Source organism: Staurois parvus, unplaced genomic scaffold (genome assembly GCF_062004578.1).
Source record: "Staurois parvus isolate SC_StPar_1 unplaced genomic scaffold, SC_StPar_1.0 ptg000137l, whole genome shotgun sequence".
Lineage (NCBI taxonomy): Eukaryota > Metazoa > Chordata > Amphibia > Anura > Ranidae > Staurois > Staurois parvus.
Window position 1 is genome coordinate 3,678,773 of NW_028317933.1, and position 16,826 is coordinate 3,695,598.

The 16,826-nt window shown below is 40.8% G+C and overlaps 1 protein-coding gene across 2 annotated transcripts in view; it reads right to left on the bottom strand.

Annotated features, from left to right (window-relative positions):
* The window catches only part of LOC149465755 (arf-GAP with SH3 domain, ANK repeat and PH domain-containing protein 1-like), a 260,620-nt gene that overhangs the window by 38,497 nt on the left and 205,297 nt on the right, over window positions 1-16,826 (bottom strand). For both annotated transcript variants that reach the window (XM_089673263.1, XM_089673262.1), the window contains exons 12-16: window positions 10,829-10,916; window positions 9,253-9,301; window positions 7,202-7,365; window positions 2,012-2,145; window positions 1,563-1,654 (exon numbers count right to left, since the gene is read on the bottom strand). In XM_089673263.1, coding sequence (XP_089529389.1) covers window positions 1,563-1,654; window positions 2,012-2,145; window positions 7,202-7,365; window positions 9,253-9,301; window positions 10,829-10,916 — 527 coding nt within the window. The remainder of the gene's footprint in view (window positions 1-1,562; window positions 1,655-2,011; window positions 2,146-7,201; window positions 7,366-9,252; window positions 9,302-10,828; window positions 10,917-16,826) is intronic.

Sequence of the window (16,826 nt, forward strand, 5' to 3'; positions counted from 1 at the left end):
TAAAACAAATTAGCCTTTAAAATCATTATTATTTAAAATAGATGTAAACCTGCAACATAAAGTGAGAATAGCACCTTAAAAATAAAAAAAACAAAATCAGCTGAGCAAAGAGAACCTAGGTTTTGAGCTAGAGCAGTAGAAGAGTGACTAAGCTGGAATTTTGCTATATATTTTACATTAGTGCTATCGATTAACTATGTTACAAATGTTCGCAAACTAGCCAGAATGTTTAAATTCTATGTATTTATTTGTCATATTCACGGGTAAGCACTCAAAGACATAAGGAGACACTCTATTACTGTAGCGCATTTTCAGCTCCTCCACATTATGCACTTAGTGAGTCACTATGACTGCAAGAGCATAAAACAGTTGGTGCTATATAAATAATATAATAAAAATGAATAATAATAATATCTTACTAAGCAAAGGAAAGATATACCTGTGCTCAAATCCCAATAGCTTCTACATGACTATAATCCAGAAGGTGCTAAAGGGGTGTGACCACATACTAACACTACAAATTCTGGATGAACCCACTGTACGCTGCACTGCCTTATTTATCATAGCCTCCCTAGCGGTCTGATTATGTCCATATTTCTGTGCTCAAAGTGGTAAATTTTTTTGCATGGAAATATGTATTTTTTTTATTGTAGGCCTGTAATTTTTAAGAATAACTCACTGAAATCTGTCCGAACAAGAGTCTAGTACACATTCCTGGTATGTTAAAATTTGAAAAACGAAAATCATTATATTATAATTTAATAAATAATCATAAAAAATAATAATATAATAATAATAAATTTAATTCAATAATATAATCAAACAAAAAACACTGAAATTTGAAATATACGCCAAGTTCGCACATCACTGAGCAAAGTCGCAAAATCGTTTTCAGTGTCTGATGATGAATTTCCCCACAAATCATTATCACTCAATTCTGCAAGTAGTTCTAATTTACTATCGCTGTTCTCTAGCCGGTCTAAAACCGCTTTTGACCTAAAGGGACGCTTTTTGGACGCCATGGACATTTCTCAGTTTCCAGGCAGAAAGAACAGTAAAAATTTAGGCAGGGCACAGGACAAAGCACTCGGGACAAAATGTATGTGAAATGGTTTGATACAGGAATGTTTTAATATTTAGTTTAGTGAATGTCACTTTTTCACATTTTTTAATTTCCTGCCGTTCCGTCCCCCGTGCGTCCTGACGTCACAGGGAACGGAACCCAGAAGACAGATGCTGGCATCCGCCGGAGGACATTGCCGGGGACACTGCAGGAGGGACATCGCGGGAGTGCAGGACAAGGTAAGAGAAGAAGAGATCCCGGAGCAGCGCTGCAGGGTATTCCCGAGTGTAGCTCGGGGTTACCGCTTGTGGTGCTGAAACTTTACTCCGAGCTACACTCAGGAATACCTCCAGGGAGGTTAAGGAGTTCCCAAGAATTATTTTAAACTACTAAGTGATTTAGCCACTGGAGTCCACCAAGTACACATTATCCTGTATTAAACAATAAAGTAGCATCAGAATGATACACAATATAGTGAACTAGAGTGTAATGTACTTACATTGCACTGTCTGTTGTAGGTTTGATTGTCGGAGAAGGGAGACCGGCCTCTACAATGTCATTAAATCCAGAGTTACCAACATTTTTGGCGAGCTGAAAAGACAAAGCATATATGATAAAGCAAGATTTTAGCTTCTCATACAGTTGGATTTCCAAATGCTTGTAACATGTACCATTCATACATACATAATCAACTCTTAGTCTAGGTTCACACAGAGTTTTACAATGCAGGCTAGTGTCAGTGTTAGCTGTGGTAGGGAGCAGTGTGATGTGCATTTCAACCTATCACATTGCTTACTTTTTTTTTGGCAGATAGTGACAAATAATCTAAATACAAAAATACAGTGTGCTTCAATTCTGCTGTAATTATAAAAGTTGTGACAAAGGAAAGTGTGCACATGCCATTCACATACCAATAATGTAGGAACAACAGCTCTATTTACTACTTACCAAAAGCTCTGAGGTCCCAAGTTTGTCCAATGACAGTGACTGGATTCGGGAGTGATGGACACCAAGCTCTCGATGGACACCGGAGCATTCAATACACGTCAATATACCAAGATTGATGGACAACCACATTGGATCTAGTAAAACAAAGGAATACATTTTATATTTGAGAAAACAAGTTAAATGCTCAGCTTCTCCTTTCTTTTATTTCCCCCCAAAAATACTGATGCATTTTAGAGGAAAAATGAGCCCAGGGGCAGACTGACAACTCATGGGGTCCCCGGGCAATAGGGGATCATGGGGCCCCTGTGTCCTTGCCCAAACTCAAAAATGCCTATGAAAAAGGTACCAGGGGCATCTCATGGGGCCCCCTACTGACCCTGGGCCCTCGGGCAGTGCCCGAGTTTCCAAATGGTCAGTCCGCCCCTGAATGAGCCAATACATAAAACAGACAAACAGTGTTAATCACTTGGAAATTGAAAGAAATGATCTGAATGGGGCAACGCACTTTTCTTTTCACTACTTATTATATACTGATGTGCAAGATCCAGTGCCTGGAGCAACAATACAGGCCCTTCCCATGGCATAGGATCCAGGTACAACACAAGGTTTTACCAAACTGGATACACTGCTTTTAATGTTGTGCTAGTAGACAATGGAAAGCTGACTAAAGAGTTCATTGAAGAATCCAAATATAAAATAATAAACTGGACGAGCAAAGAATGATTTGTCCATAAAAGGAAAAGAGGACACTAGCGGAAACTGAGAACTCACATAGTAGGGTACGGTTATAGGGGGGACACTCAGGGGATGTGTCCTCAAAATCTTTGCCAGCATTCAGTCACCTGAAAGTACCAGCCTATAACCCAGGGTCTGTGAATGCTCTGGGTACGGCTATATTATAGTTACTTTTTTCAAGCTTGGACCAATGTAACTATGTTTAACCACTAAAGCTCCAGAAGATTTCTCCCCCGCCATCACCAGGCCATTGTTTGCTATTTAACACTGTGCTACTTTAACTGGTAGCTGCGCAGTCATGCAATACTGTACCCAAATACAATTTATGCCATTTTTTTCACACAAATAGTATTTTCTTTTGGTGGTATTTGACCACCACTAGGTTTTTAGTTATTTTTTATTATATAAACAAAAAAAACAATTTTTTTTTACTTTCTTCTATAAAACGTATCCAATAAAAAAAATTCATAAATTTAGGCAAAAATATATTCCGCTTCATGTTTTTGGTAAAAAAAAAATCCCAATAAAAGTATATTAATTAGTTTGTGTGAAAGTTTACAAATTATGGTATATATACTGGAATTTGTTTTTTATTATAGTAATAACAGTGATCAGTGACATATAGTGGGACTGTGAAAGTGCGGCGGGCAGCTGACACTTTGTGGAAGGAACAGACACTGACATCACCAGTATCACGAATACAGTGTTCAGTGTTAAGACTGTCCCTATGCTGATGGCTGGGAAGGGGTTAACATCTAGGGGCAATGAAAGGGTTAACTGTATGCCTAACAAGTGTACAGTGTGTAGTATGTGCTGCTTTTATTAAGTGATGTGACTGTTTTTACTCCCTGCTTTGCAGAGATAGAAAAAAACAGCCACATCACTGCTGTCTACAGAGAGTCCTGTGCTGTTTACCAACACAAGGCTCTCTTCGGTCATTCGCTCAGCTGATCAGCGGGTCCTGGAAATAACAGCACGGGGGTGGCAGACGTGCAAGATCACGGAAATGCTGGAAATGCTGGACCACGTACATATATGTACTATAGCAGTAAAGCTATAGGTGGCGGTCCAGAAGTGGATAAACCATGCCTGGCCTGACCGTTACTCCAGTGATTTCCACTTGCTTCCAGGTCCTGTGCTGAGCAGCCATCCAGCTGCACTCTCAGCACAGGAAGCTGGCTGATCTGCATGGGTGCCATTCAGAGAATTCTTTCCATTTCCTGAATGAATGCAAAGCGTTCTCTGATTGGACAAGATGCATGGTGTGCATGGAGAGGGGCTCTGACGTCACCACACCCAGTCGGCTTCTATACGGCGAGTACAGCTAGTGTGCGGTGCCCACAAGGAGATATGCATTAAGGCTTGTTTTAATTATTAAAATGTGAGTGCAATACAATGGCTATGCAATGAAGTGTTTTATAAGGGTAAAGCACTATCTTTTGTTCTTTTTTTGGCATTATATGTGTGGAGACTTCTGGAGTGGATCTAGGATTATTCCCCTTGGAGACTTCTGGAGTGGATCTAGGAGGATTATTCCCTTGGAGACTTCTGAAGTGGATCTAGGAGGATTATTCCCCTTGGAGACTTCTGGAGTGGATCTAGGAGGAATATTCCCCTTGGAGACTTCTGGAGTGGATCTAGGAGGATTATTCCCCTTGGAGACTTCTGGAGTGGATCTAGGAGGAATATTCCCCTTGGAGACTTCTGGAGTGGATCTAGGAGGATTATTCCCCTTGGAGACTTCTGGAGTGGATCTAGGAGGATTATTCCCCTTGGAGACTTCTGGAGTGGAGCTAGGAGGAATCTTCCCCTTGGAGACTTCTGGAGTGGATCTAGGAGGATTATTCCCCTTGGAGACTTCTGAAGTGGATCTAGGAGGATTATTCTCCTTGGAGGTGAGGAGGAAATATCCATCCATCCACAGATCTGCATAGGATAGTAATGAGAGGAGAGACACCAGGTGGATAATCAGGAAATCACGCTGTGAACACGTTCAAAGAAGGTGGTGAACATCAGTGCACATTTTATCCTTTTAGGATAAACAGCTTGTTTAGCCTGTATTTTTGGGCTGAAAATGGAGGTGAGCGCATAACTGAGCTTCATACTGTATATACCGCAATCATCTATATGTTGGAGTGAATTCACCTATTTGTACCCATCTCTCAGAAAAGGAGGATTTCACTTTATTATTGATATTGGACACATAATAATGTTATTACACTAATATTTCTCTATATCCTAAAGGGATCATTCAAGTAATTGTGTGTACTGTTTGGATAATATATTGTAAGGACTTACACTGTTTTTATAGTTTATTTACATCAATATAGGAGCGCAGCACAGTTGTTTGTTTTTATATAGATTCTGACACTATTTATGAGTTGGTGTGATGTGTTCGTGAACCTATTTGTGCATGTATAATGTGATTTAATTGTTATTATTTTTGATTCAAGACACATTTATTAATTTTATTTTTTTTTATTTATATATACTTTTTTGTATTTCACCTATTTATAGAAATTCACCATATTAGCTCATGAGTAATAGCATTTGATTGATATGGTGTGACGTTACCACTGAGCCTCTTCCAATCAGAGAACGCTTTGCATTCATTCAGAAAGTGCAAAGCATTCTCTGAATGGCCCCTGAGCTCAGTGGCTGACCTCCTGTGTTCAGTAAGCAGGAGTGCCTCAGCATAGGACCCCGAAGCAAGTGCAGATCATTGAAATAGCACTGTCTACTATAGTGAGTTCCAGTTGTCAGGGCCATCGGCCAGATATGGTATATATATATATAGTTACACTGGTCCAATATGTAAAATATAGCCATGCCTGGGATAATTCTTTAAGATAACAGGTTTGTTGATCATTTATTTCCTACAGCAGCAGAGTATATCTAGGTCTCATGGAACAGCCGCTGCCAGTGAAATCCTCAGGTGCAATTTGTAAATACGCGTTATCACTGCAATTTAACTGTCACACGTGCATGCCTGATGTAGAATGTGACGGAAAAGACCTTTTACAACGCATAAATTACCCAAATAAATAAGATAATGCTCCCAATGGTATAAGAAGCACGGCAGCTTTCAGAGAACAAATACTTGCTGCAAAGGTAGAAAGAGCATCATTAATCTATAGTGAGAAAAGAAATAAAGGCAATAAAGAAAAAGGAAGAACAGCTTCATCTTGGACATCTCTGAAAAGAGTACACCTGCTTGTTAAAGGGACTGTGCAGGAAAGGATGGAGTTCTGTTTTAAATATGTTTTAAAATACTTAAAAAGTAGTGTTAAATATGTGGTCACAGAAATGCAGTTTAATGAACGGCACAAGCAACGGTTAAATAGTTTTAGGGGCATGCCTTAAAAAGGGGGTACAAAAGGAGGTGTTCAGCAGATATTACAAGTTGTGCATTTCAACAGATGGCAAAAATCAGTTCCAGATGTCCATTCAGACATAATAACAGATCCCGAGAATCACACACAGCACACATAATAGATGTTCCACTGTGTGGCATCCATACATACAAAGTCATAATAGATTAGCAAAAATGTGCCAGCTCCAGAATGGCCAGGTTTGGAGGGGAGCGAGTTATCACAGTGGAGTCGGGGAGGATGAATTGGGTAGGTTGAAGATACTGTGACCAGAAAGTAAAATGTGTAGGAAAAAGGCACTGTGAGTGGAAGGCAAGGTAGGTGGGAGGAAGGTGCTATGAATAGGGGGATAAGATACGAGGGAGGGGGGCATTATAGGTGGTGGGCAAGACAGGTGCAAGGTAAGGGCTGTGAGGTTGGTGGAAGGGAGACGCTATAATCAACAAAAAAAGGTTGGTGGGGGAAGCATTGTGAAATGGGTGGGAGGTGGATAAAAGGAGGTGCTTTGAGGTGACAGGAGAAGCGGGCGGGATAGGGGTGCTGTGCTACACTAATTTTTGTAAAGCCCATCTCAAGCATTTTTGTGCCCCACCCCCTACCACCATTTTTTTAAACCCAATTATACCTACTTTTTTTATCTGTAGTCTTCAGGATGGTCCAGCAACACCACTGGTCCTTCCTCCCACCACGCAGGTAGTGGGCTTGGGCCTGTCCAGGAGTACTGTAAGCCAAGACAGGTGGGATGACATGACTGTTCCCCCCCCGGGGGGTATATCGAAGAAGGTCACAGAAGTGGGTTGGATGACACAAGAGCATAAATATCTTCTGTTCTGATGATCCCCCAAAATTGTCATACGACTCCATGGATATTATTTACCTCTTTCACATACCGCATCTGGTATCCTATGTTTCATGGCTTTTTAATTTGATTCACAAATTCGTACATACACCAGTAACAATTTTTGGATCTTATGTATATTTATTGTTGCATACACAAAGCAGAATGTATAGTGAGAGAAGTGTCATTGCCATATCGGCAAAATACAGACAGCCTAAATAATAACGGTGCAAATTTCCTGCTCACCTGGTGCTCCGCAGTCACAGCACACACTATTCCCCGGCATCCGCCGGATGTCCTCTATAATGGCTTTAGTGAGATCCTCAATGCTGTTCTCCTCGCTGGGACGCGCTTCGTGGAATGCCATGTTCAAAGCTTCCTGCTTACTGTTAGTAAGTACTGAGATCCACCTAAAACAACATCATCTATTAAAGGAGAGTTCAAATTTAAGCCAAGTTATTTTCAAAATACAAAATGTGCCAAATGTATCACCTTATATTGTGTATGTTTTTTATGCTGGTGAATATGAACTGTTAAATACACTATTTAAATACATACAGATGCTAATAGTGCAGCCAGGTCCTGCACCTAATTAAGTTGTACATCTTGGATACAACCCAACCTTTGACCGGACAATGAGGGAGCAGCAGCACAGTGATGGGGGTCATCCCTTTGCTCAGTCCTCCTGTAAACTGGTTTGCAGCCAGCACTGTGCTGCACAGATTGATTGGCCCAGAATGCTGCCCTTCGTTCTCCCAGGATGGGCCCTGCTGTGAAAGGATTAGATCTTTGTGCTAGTTTATTGTAAAACACACTTACTGATGATCTAAAAAATACATAGTTAGATTATTCTGGTAAGACACAGTTAACCACTTGCCGTCTGCCTGCTATTTATTAACGGCAGGACAGTGGCACTCCAGGGGCAGGTTGCCGTTCATAAACGGCACCCGCATTTTCAAGCTGTGCGTGCTCCCTGGGAGCGAGCAGCACCGCGATCCGGTGCCCGCTGTGTACTCCGGACACAGTGGAACACCGATCGTCGGGCGGGACCTGTGTACGAGGTCCTGATCATGTGATCACTCGTTGGCCAATCAGTGATCACATGCAGAGTAGTAAGCAAGATGTCACTTGTGACATCATTGCTTACTACGTGTGAAATCTGTGAATGATCACAGAGGTCACATGATATAAGGCTATTCACAACAGCCTTGTACCATGTGACAAGCTGTGACCAATCACAGCTCACACAGTAGTTCTCAATGGCTGCAAGAATGCAGCTAGAGAGAGAAGGAGAAATGATTGCTTTTACACCCATAAAAGCTGTAAAAGCAATCAGTGTAAAAAAAAAAAATCTTCATCACCCGACACAAGTAGTACAGTGTCATCATGGTGACACTGTACTGCTAGGGTGACAGTATGTAAAAAACAAACAAACAAATAATAATATAAAAAATGTAAAAAAAAAAAGTGTTTAAAAATTATAATTTTTGGTTTAAACTAATTTGGGTTATTTTTTTTTTTACTAAAAAGATAACGGAATAAATTTTGGCCAAGATTTATGATGAAATACTATTTGCAAAATTTTATAAGAAAAACACTTTTTTTCAAACTTTTTGGACTTTTTCATTTACATAGCAAAAAAAAAAATCCCACTGGTGAATAAATACCACCAAAATAAAGTGTTATCTGTCTCAAAAAATGCTAAAAAACTCATATGGTACAGTGTTGCATGACCGCACAATTGTCATTCAAAATGTGATAGCGCTGAAAGCTGAAAATTGGCCTGGACAGGAAGGGGGTAAAAGTGTCCGGACTTGAAATGGTTAATGAGATAAAATGCAGTCAAACACTGTTCCTTAGCTACACTGGGATTGGATGCATTTTTTTTATCCAAGTCTATATTTATAATGAGATAAAAGGGGGTTTATTTACTAAAACTGAAGTGTGCAATATCTGCTGCAGCTCTGCATAGAAACCAATCAGCTTCCAGGTTTTATTGTCAAAGTTTAATTGAATAAGCTGAAGTTAGAAGCTGATTGGCTACAATGCACAGCTGCACCAGATTTTACACTGTCTACTTTTAATAAATCAACCCCATAGCATTCATTACCCATCTGCACCAGATTCTGAGTGCACCAGTTTTAGTGAATCCACCCCAAAGAGTCACTCATTAACGGAGGATGCTGAATTAGTGTTGGTGTGTGAGAGATAACATGAGCAGCGAAGTGCTTCTACTGTGTAGTAAAAAGCACAGGGAACTTGGGAGTGCTGTGGGCAACAATGCAGCTCTTACTTACGCAACACAGTCCTGTTCATCCTCTGATAAGAAATGGTATGTTCGATTATCTGCAGACAAGAATAAAACAGAGTTAATTCCCAACATATACATCTTGACAACAAAATAATATTGTTTAATAAACTTTACCAAAACTTTCTTTCCTAGTGTATGGAAAAGTTGGGTAGGGTTAGCACCCATGTCAGATCTGTTTTTCTGTCTGCGTCTGAACTAGGGAGATTCAACCTTTTTCACTGAAAGTGAGGGAAATCCAAAAATCCAGAGTTGTCACCAGAACAGGAAATGAGGAGCAATCTTCCATTGGGGACAATGGCTGTGGTGACAACTGATAAGAGATTTCCACCACTTTGGAGAGATTTCCTCCTTTTCTGTTAATTCTTTGGACTGGAAGTGAATTTAAATCTCCCCAGCTGAACACAAATGGTAAAAAATGATGCACAAGTTTTTTTTTAAGCCATTGGACTTTATATATACAAACGGTTCACTGCTAGAGGAGAAAATCACCTTTAAAACATACCAGCCAATGAAAAGAACAATACATGAAATACTATGCTAATTTTGCCTAAACTCAACATACAAATTGACCAAATTGGGTCAGAACACAGTAATTTAAAGTAAAATTCCAGGTATAGATATTTTATACATAGTTACTAGGATCCAGCTTGGACCAATCTAACTATGTATATACCATACCTGGTCGATGTCCCTGGAAACTGGAAATCACTGTGTCAAGTAGACATCGCTACTCCAGTAATCCTGGCCCAAACCCACCTGAGCAATCCTACCAGGAAGCTGTCACTGTACTTGTACTTGGGCAGCACAGTGGCTAAATGGTTAGCACTTCCGCCTGGCAGTACTGGGGTCGTTGGTTCGAATCCCAACCACGGCACCACCTGCCTGGAGTTTGCCTGTTCTCCCTGTGCCTGCATGGGTACTCCGGTTTCCTCCCACACTCCAAAGACATGCTGGTAGGTGAATTGGATCCTGTCTAACTTGGTCCTAGTATGTATATGTATGAATGTGAGTTAGGGACCTTAGATTGTACACCCCTTGAGGGTTAGGGACTGGTGTGAATGTATAATATATATGTAAAGCGCTGCGTAAATTGACGGCGCTAAGTACCTGTAATAAGTAAATAAATAAATACTTGTATATATAAGGATGTGGGGTGGGAATGCTTCAGCTGCTTGTGATTGGCCCAATACAGGTGACAGCTTCCCAGTGGGATCGCTCACGCATGAACCCCTCCCTATTGTGAACCTGCAAGGGCTTAAAGTAAAGATGCAGTAAAGGAAAGGTGTGGCTGATTGAATTTAAAATTGAAATAAAAAAAATAAATGTAGAATTTTATCATCGTTCTAGATTTTCAGGTCAGAACACAGGGAAAGCGTATGGGCACTCAGCACAAAATAGGTTTTCTCTGCTTTTCTACTAGGAGAAAAAAATTGCCATAGCGGCAAAATATGTGAATAGCTGCGGATCTTCATGCTGCAGTCTGGATGAATCATCCGTTGAGTGGCTTTTAATACATTTTGTTGATCTTTAATCAGAAGTGGATGAAAGCCAGGAGAACATACGTGATATGAGGTCGAAGCATTTCTTATCTTCCATGTTAGGCTTCACCTGGCACGTCAACAGATTCAATTTGGCCGGCTGGCGGTTTGGCTGCAAGCAATAGAGAATTACAAAGTTGCCATATGTTCACCTAAAGATAACCATTTACAAAAACATATGATTCAGTAAGGCAAAGAAATTGTCCAACATGATGTGAAAAGCAAAGTAACCCACAGCAACCTTTTATATGACTTTGCTGTGGATGGATCAATGAAAGATCAGAAAGATCAGTTCTTACTGATTGCTTACAGTAGTTAAATATCAAGATATTGGATGAAGCGCTCTGCTATAATAATGCTAAAAAAAACAAAATTTTATACACAAATGTAAAAGTGACTAATACTTAAATAATATATGTGCTAAAATTATATAAAAAAATTCATATAAGACCAGTCTGCCCCCAAATGGCTAAAACTGGTTATACATGTGCACACACAGCAAAAATAGAAAGTGACCAGGTGCTTGGGTACATAAATAGTGTCTTAATAAATACAAAGGTTTTAAAATCACAGTGAAAAGTGCCAAGTGTTTAAATAACAATAAATATACATATAATATAATCATGTGCAAAAAACATGCTATCACTCTTCTGTGAAGAAAATATATATATATTAAAGTGCTTTTGCATTCAGATAGTGCTCAGACCAAAGTGTCACTCCAGTGAATCAATCCTAAATATCCAGAGTGCCTCCTCACCTCCAACATTCGACCCCTAGAGGTCACAAATCATTTATTTAAATGATATTCCAAAAAAACGACATCAGGATATAACTTGCCCCACGACTCAAAATCTCAATATATACGATGCCTCAGCCATATGTCCATGGACCATGGAAGATTTAAGCACAAAGAGAGATCTCCATAGCGCAATATGTAGTTTTATTATAAAGAAAAGCAGATAGAAAACTCACATGTTCTCAGAAGTGTACAAGCAGTTTCCCCATATCCTATGGGTGTAATAGGAAATCGTGTTTGCCGAAAACCGGAAATACGTCACCGGAAGTGCATCACCGAGCTCCACCCGGAAATGACGTCAATGAGCTCCACGCGTTACACCACTGTCACGTGGCTTCTTCAGGATCCTGAAGAAGCCACGTGACAGTGGTGTAACGCGTGGGTGTAACAGTGGTGTGCTTGTACACTTCTGAGAACATGTGAGTTTTCTATCTGCTTTTCTTTATAATAAAACTACATATTGCGCTATGGAGATCTCTCTTTGTGCTTAAATCTTCCATGGTCCATGGACATATGGCTGAGGCATCGTATATATTGAGATTTTGAGTCGTGGGGCAAGTTATATCCTGATGTCGTTTTTTTGGAATATCATTTAAATAAATGATTTGTGACCTCTAGGGGTCGAATGTTGGAGGTGAGGAGGCACTCTGGATATTTAGGATTGATTCACTGGAGTGACACTTTGGTCTGAGCACTATCTGAATGCAAAAGCACTTTAATATATATATATTTTCTTCACAGAAGAGTGATAGCATGTTTTTTGCACATGATTATATTATATGTATATTTATTGTTATTTAAACACTTGGCACTTTTCACTGTGATTTTAAAACCTTTGTATTTATTAAGACACTATTTATGTACCCAAGCACCTGGTCACTTTCTATTTTTGCTGTGTGTGCACATGTATAACCAGTTTTAGCCATTTGGGGGCAGACTGGTCTTATATGAATTTTTTTATATAATTTTAGCACATATATTATTTAAGTATTAGTCACTTTTACATTTGTGTATAAAATTTTGTTTTTTTAGCATTATTATAGCAGAGCGCTTCATCCAATATCTTGATATTTAATTTATGTGTCCCATGGTATAGGGTGTAGATGATAGCAGCTAGTTATATATAAGGAGTCTGTGGAGCGCAGGTGGATATATATTTTTTATTTTGCTTACAGTAGTTAGCACATGATTCTTTGTGTTACTTAAAGAGGAGTTCCACCTAAAAAAAAAGGGCCAGCAGCTACAAAAACTGAATTTTACAATACAGCCACTTACCTGTCCCTCGTTTTCACCGTCCGTCTTCTCTCCCTGGTGCCGGCATCTTCAGTGTAGGCACCCGGCTGTGACAATTTGCGGCTTCACAACCGGGTGCCCACTGCGCATGTACGAGAAGCGCTCCGCTTTGTGAATGATCCCGTAGTCTTCTGGGACCTGTCATGTGTTCCACAAGACTACCAGGAAGGGGGGAGGGAGGACAACTTCTGCTTCTGATCGCCTAGCGATCGGCAGCCGAAGTGATAGCAGGTACCTGTCAAATTTGGGTACCCGCTCCCCAAAGGTGCCAATCCTTAATGGGGAGTGGGGGACAAGGCATTAAAGCGGAACTTCCCCTTTTGGGTGGAGCTCCGCTTTAAGATCATGAATGTCTGAATCATTAAGCCATAAACAAAGGGGTATTGTTTAAACCTAGATAGAAAACACTAGTCTAAAGGGCATTAGCTTCAGTGAACATTTGCGATGCATTCAACAAGTTCTCAGCAACTTCCCTCAAGTGCCTATGCCCTGATCCACACTGACGTGATTTCTGATGCATTCCAAAATGCATAGAATCACATGACAAGTGAAATACCATGAGTTTCTGAGCAGCCCGTTCAGTGCATCTGTGATGCGTTTTTTAAAAGGGTCCTGTGTGATTTTGGTGCAATGCAGTGCGATTATGTGGCCCATAGACTTCAATGGACATACATCTAAAGCCAAAGTGCGCTGCCAGCTAAAAATACCTATAACAGTGGCTGCAGCAAACACCAAAAGTGCTCCCACCCACAAAATAATAAATAATCATTAGAAAGTGCTACCCTATTGATCACAAACTACTCACAAAAAGCCACTCCAAAAACAATAATTAAGTAGTCACAAATAACAATATTAACCATTTAACCAGTGACAACATCAAATATATATAATGACAGTTTGCAGTCTGGCACTTTATTGATGGATTCACTGTCATTAATTATGTTGTCACTGTATGGTTATTATTGTTATTTGTGACTACTTAATATTTGTTTTTGGAGTGTCTTTTTGCTTTAGTTTATATGAGGGTAGCCCAACACTTTCTATTCGTTAATAGACACGCTTCAAAATCACATCAATGTTATTTTTGGATTCCTTTTTACAATAAGATTTGCACAGGTTGTTAGGAGCCAGCACCTGCCTGCTTCCTAACAACCAGTGACTCATCCCTGCTGTCAGCAGCACAGATCACTCATTGGTTGTTAAGGGGCCAGCACCTGCCTGCATCCTAACAACCAGTGACTCATCCCTGCTGTCAGCAGCACAGATCACTCATTGGTTGTTAAGGAGCCAGCACCTGCCTGCATCCTAACAACCAGTGACTCATCCCTGCTGTCAACAGCACAGATCACTCATTGGTTGTTAAGGAGCCAGCACCTGCTGGCTTCCTAACAATAATCAGTCATCCATGCAAAGGGGAATGTAAACAAAAGAGACAGCATTGAAAAAAAAAAAATGTGTGGGTCCCCCCAAAATCCATACCAGGCCCTTAGGTGTAGTATTGATTTTAAGGGGAACTCCATGCCCCCAAAAATGGCACCCCCCCAAAATCTATACCAGACCCTAATCCAAGCATGCAGGCCAGAAAAAGGGAGGGGACGAGGGAGTGTTTACCCCCTCCCCCCCCCAGAACCATACCAGGCCACATGCCCCCAACATGGTGGGCCCCCCATAGCAAACCACCTTGTTCCCATGTTGATAAGCACAAAGGCCTCTTCTCCACAACCCTGGCCCGGTGATTGTGGGGGTGTGGGGGGCACCCATATCCCAGCTTCCCCTATGTCAGGGGTAGGCAACCTGCGGCTCTCTAGCTGTTGCAGGACTACAAGTTCCATCATGCCTCTGCAAGTCATAGCTGTAACTGTCAGTTTTGTAATGTTGCAATGCCTCATGGGAAATGTAGTTCTACAACAGCTAGAGAGCCGCAGGTTGCCTACCCCTGCCCTATGTGAATGAGTATGGGGTACATGGTACCCCTACTCATTCACCAAAAATATTTGTTTACATTCTGCTGACAGCAGGGATGGCTCATCGTTTTTAGGAAGCTGGAGGGTGCCAGGTCCCTAACAATTGATGAATCATCCCTGCTGCTCACAGCAGGGATGAGTCAGTACTAAAAACTTGAATCTAAATTGTGTCCAGAATGCATCCAAATCGCATCAGAGTCACATCTCAACCACATCAACTCACAGTACAACTGCCCCTTGAAGTCGCACTAGAAACTGGATCAAAATCGCACCACAGCAGTGTGAACCTAGACTGAAAGCTGGCCAAACATGGATTGGCTCTGTTCCTGTTCACCTGGAAGTTTTTGGAACCCCTGCCCACTTTTTCATGTTCCAACTCCTTGTTGGTTATGCTTTTATTTTGTTTTATAGAGAATGTAACAGGAGGAGTGTGAGAATCCATAATGGCAACAGCAGATGTGCAGACCTGAGAATTCAGCACAGAGATCTCGCTAACAGAATTCTCAAGAGACTTTAAAACATTTCAATTTTGTTTAATCCTTCATAATCTACCAAAAACTACAACACCACCACTGGCTGGACTTACCCTTTAAAGGTTTTGAATATGCTGATGCTCTTTAGAGTAGCATTATGTAACAGAACCCTGCCTACGTTGCAGGAGGGCATTTGAAGCCCCCATAATCTTTTTAGCTGCTCACCATAGGCAATACTAAATTTTATTCCTAATTTTGCTTTTCCGCAAACTTGTAAAATGTAAGTATATTGTTTGAGCAGAAATGTAAAATAAATGTGCAGTTAGTTTGGGCATAGCCTTGAGGCTTCAACAAATGAATACAATTACCAGCACTGGGGACCTTCGCTAATGCCAGAGGCATACAAATAATCAGCAACATCTGCTATACTGGTATTAGCCAGCTAATGCACTCGGTCCTGTACATTAGCCAGTAATGTACAACGAATAGCTCATTAGAGGTATCTGCTCCACGCTTACAGAAACCTGCGCATGTAGGGACTGAAAATAGTAACTTTGCCAAAGAAGATATTTTTTTATCTTGGATGAAAAAGGCTGCAAAGGTGGTGCTGAAGGGCTGCCTGCATCTCCTAGGCAGTCAACTGAACACCACTGGTCTAAAGTTACTAGTTACAAATTCACTCTTTTTACAGGTTATCTAGGTCCAATCACAGCCTACACCTAGGGAATTGTATTTGTGCTGCACGATGCTTAAGTATAGTCTCTTGTTGCCATACGATTCATTAAGCGCCGGTTCACATGTTTGACCATTGGATGAGGTTTGAACCGCATTCAATCCGCATGACGTGAAATAACATTGCTTTCTATGGTGCTTGTTCACATATGTTCAGTGTACTGGAGGTGCGGATTCAGTTTGGTTTGAAAGAGTCATGTACAATTTTTGAGCAGCGCCTTCAGTTTCACGTGCGGATTACAAACTATTGACTTCTATGGGAACCATTTCTAAACTGCATATGTGGGAACAGGATAAAATCCTGAGTGAATCCTGTCCTGAACCTGATGTAAACGTGAAATGAACCGCTGAACAACTACTGTGTCAATTACTGGGGAAACTGAGCTTCAATCCGCACCGCACATGTGTGAATTGGCTCTAAAGTCCAAGCTTTTTTAAGAACGTTCCAAGGGCATCAATACAAAAGGTACTCAGTCACACAGTTCATTTTCTTTCTAAAGTAGCCACAGCCTACTTGCTTGCTGAAAGCTCTGCAAACGCTTTGTTGATGTTTGCTGTTCACACTGCTCTTATACAATTTGAAGCCCATGTAAAACAGGCCCTAAAGCAGCCACAGTAGAGTAGAAATGCCTGTCCCCTGCCAGCCGATGCAAAGTGGGACCCTTTCTCTCTGTGGGGAATCAGTGAATATGTCTGACAAGCACCCTACAAGGTCACACCTTTAACTCTGGAATCAGCAAAGCTCATGGTCCCTGCTGACTGGA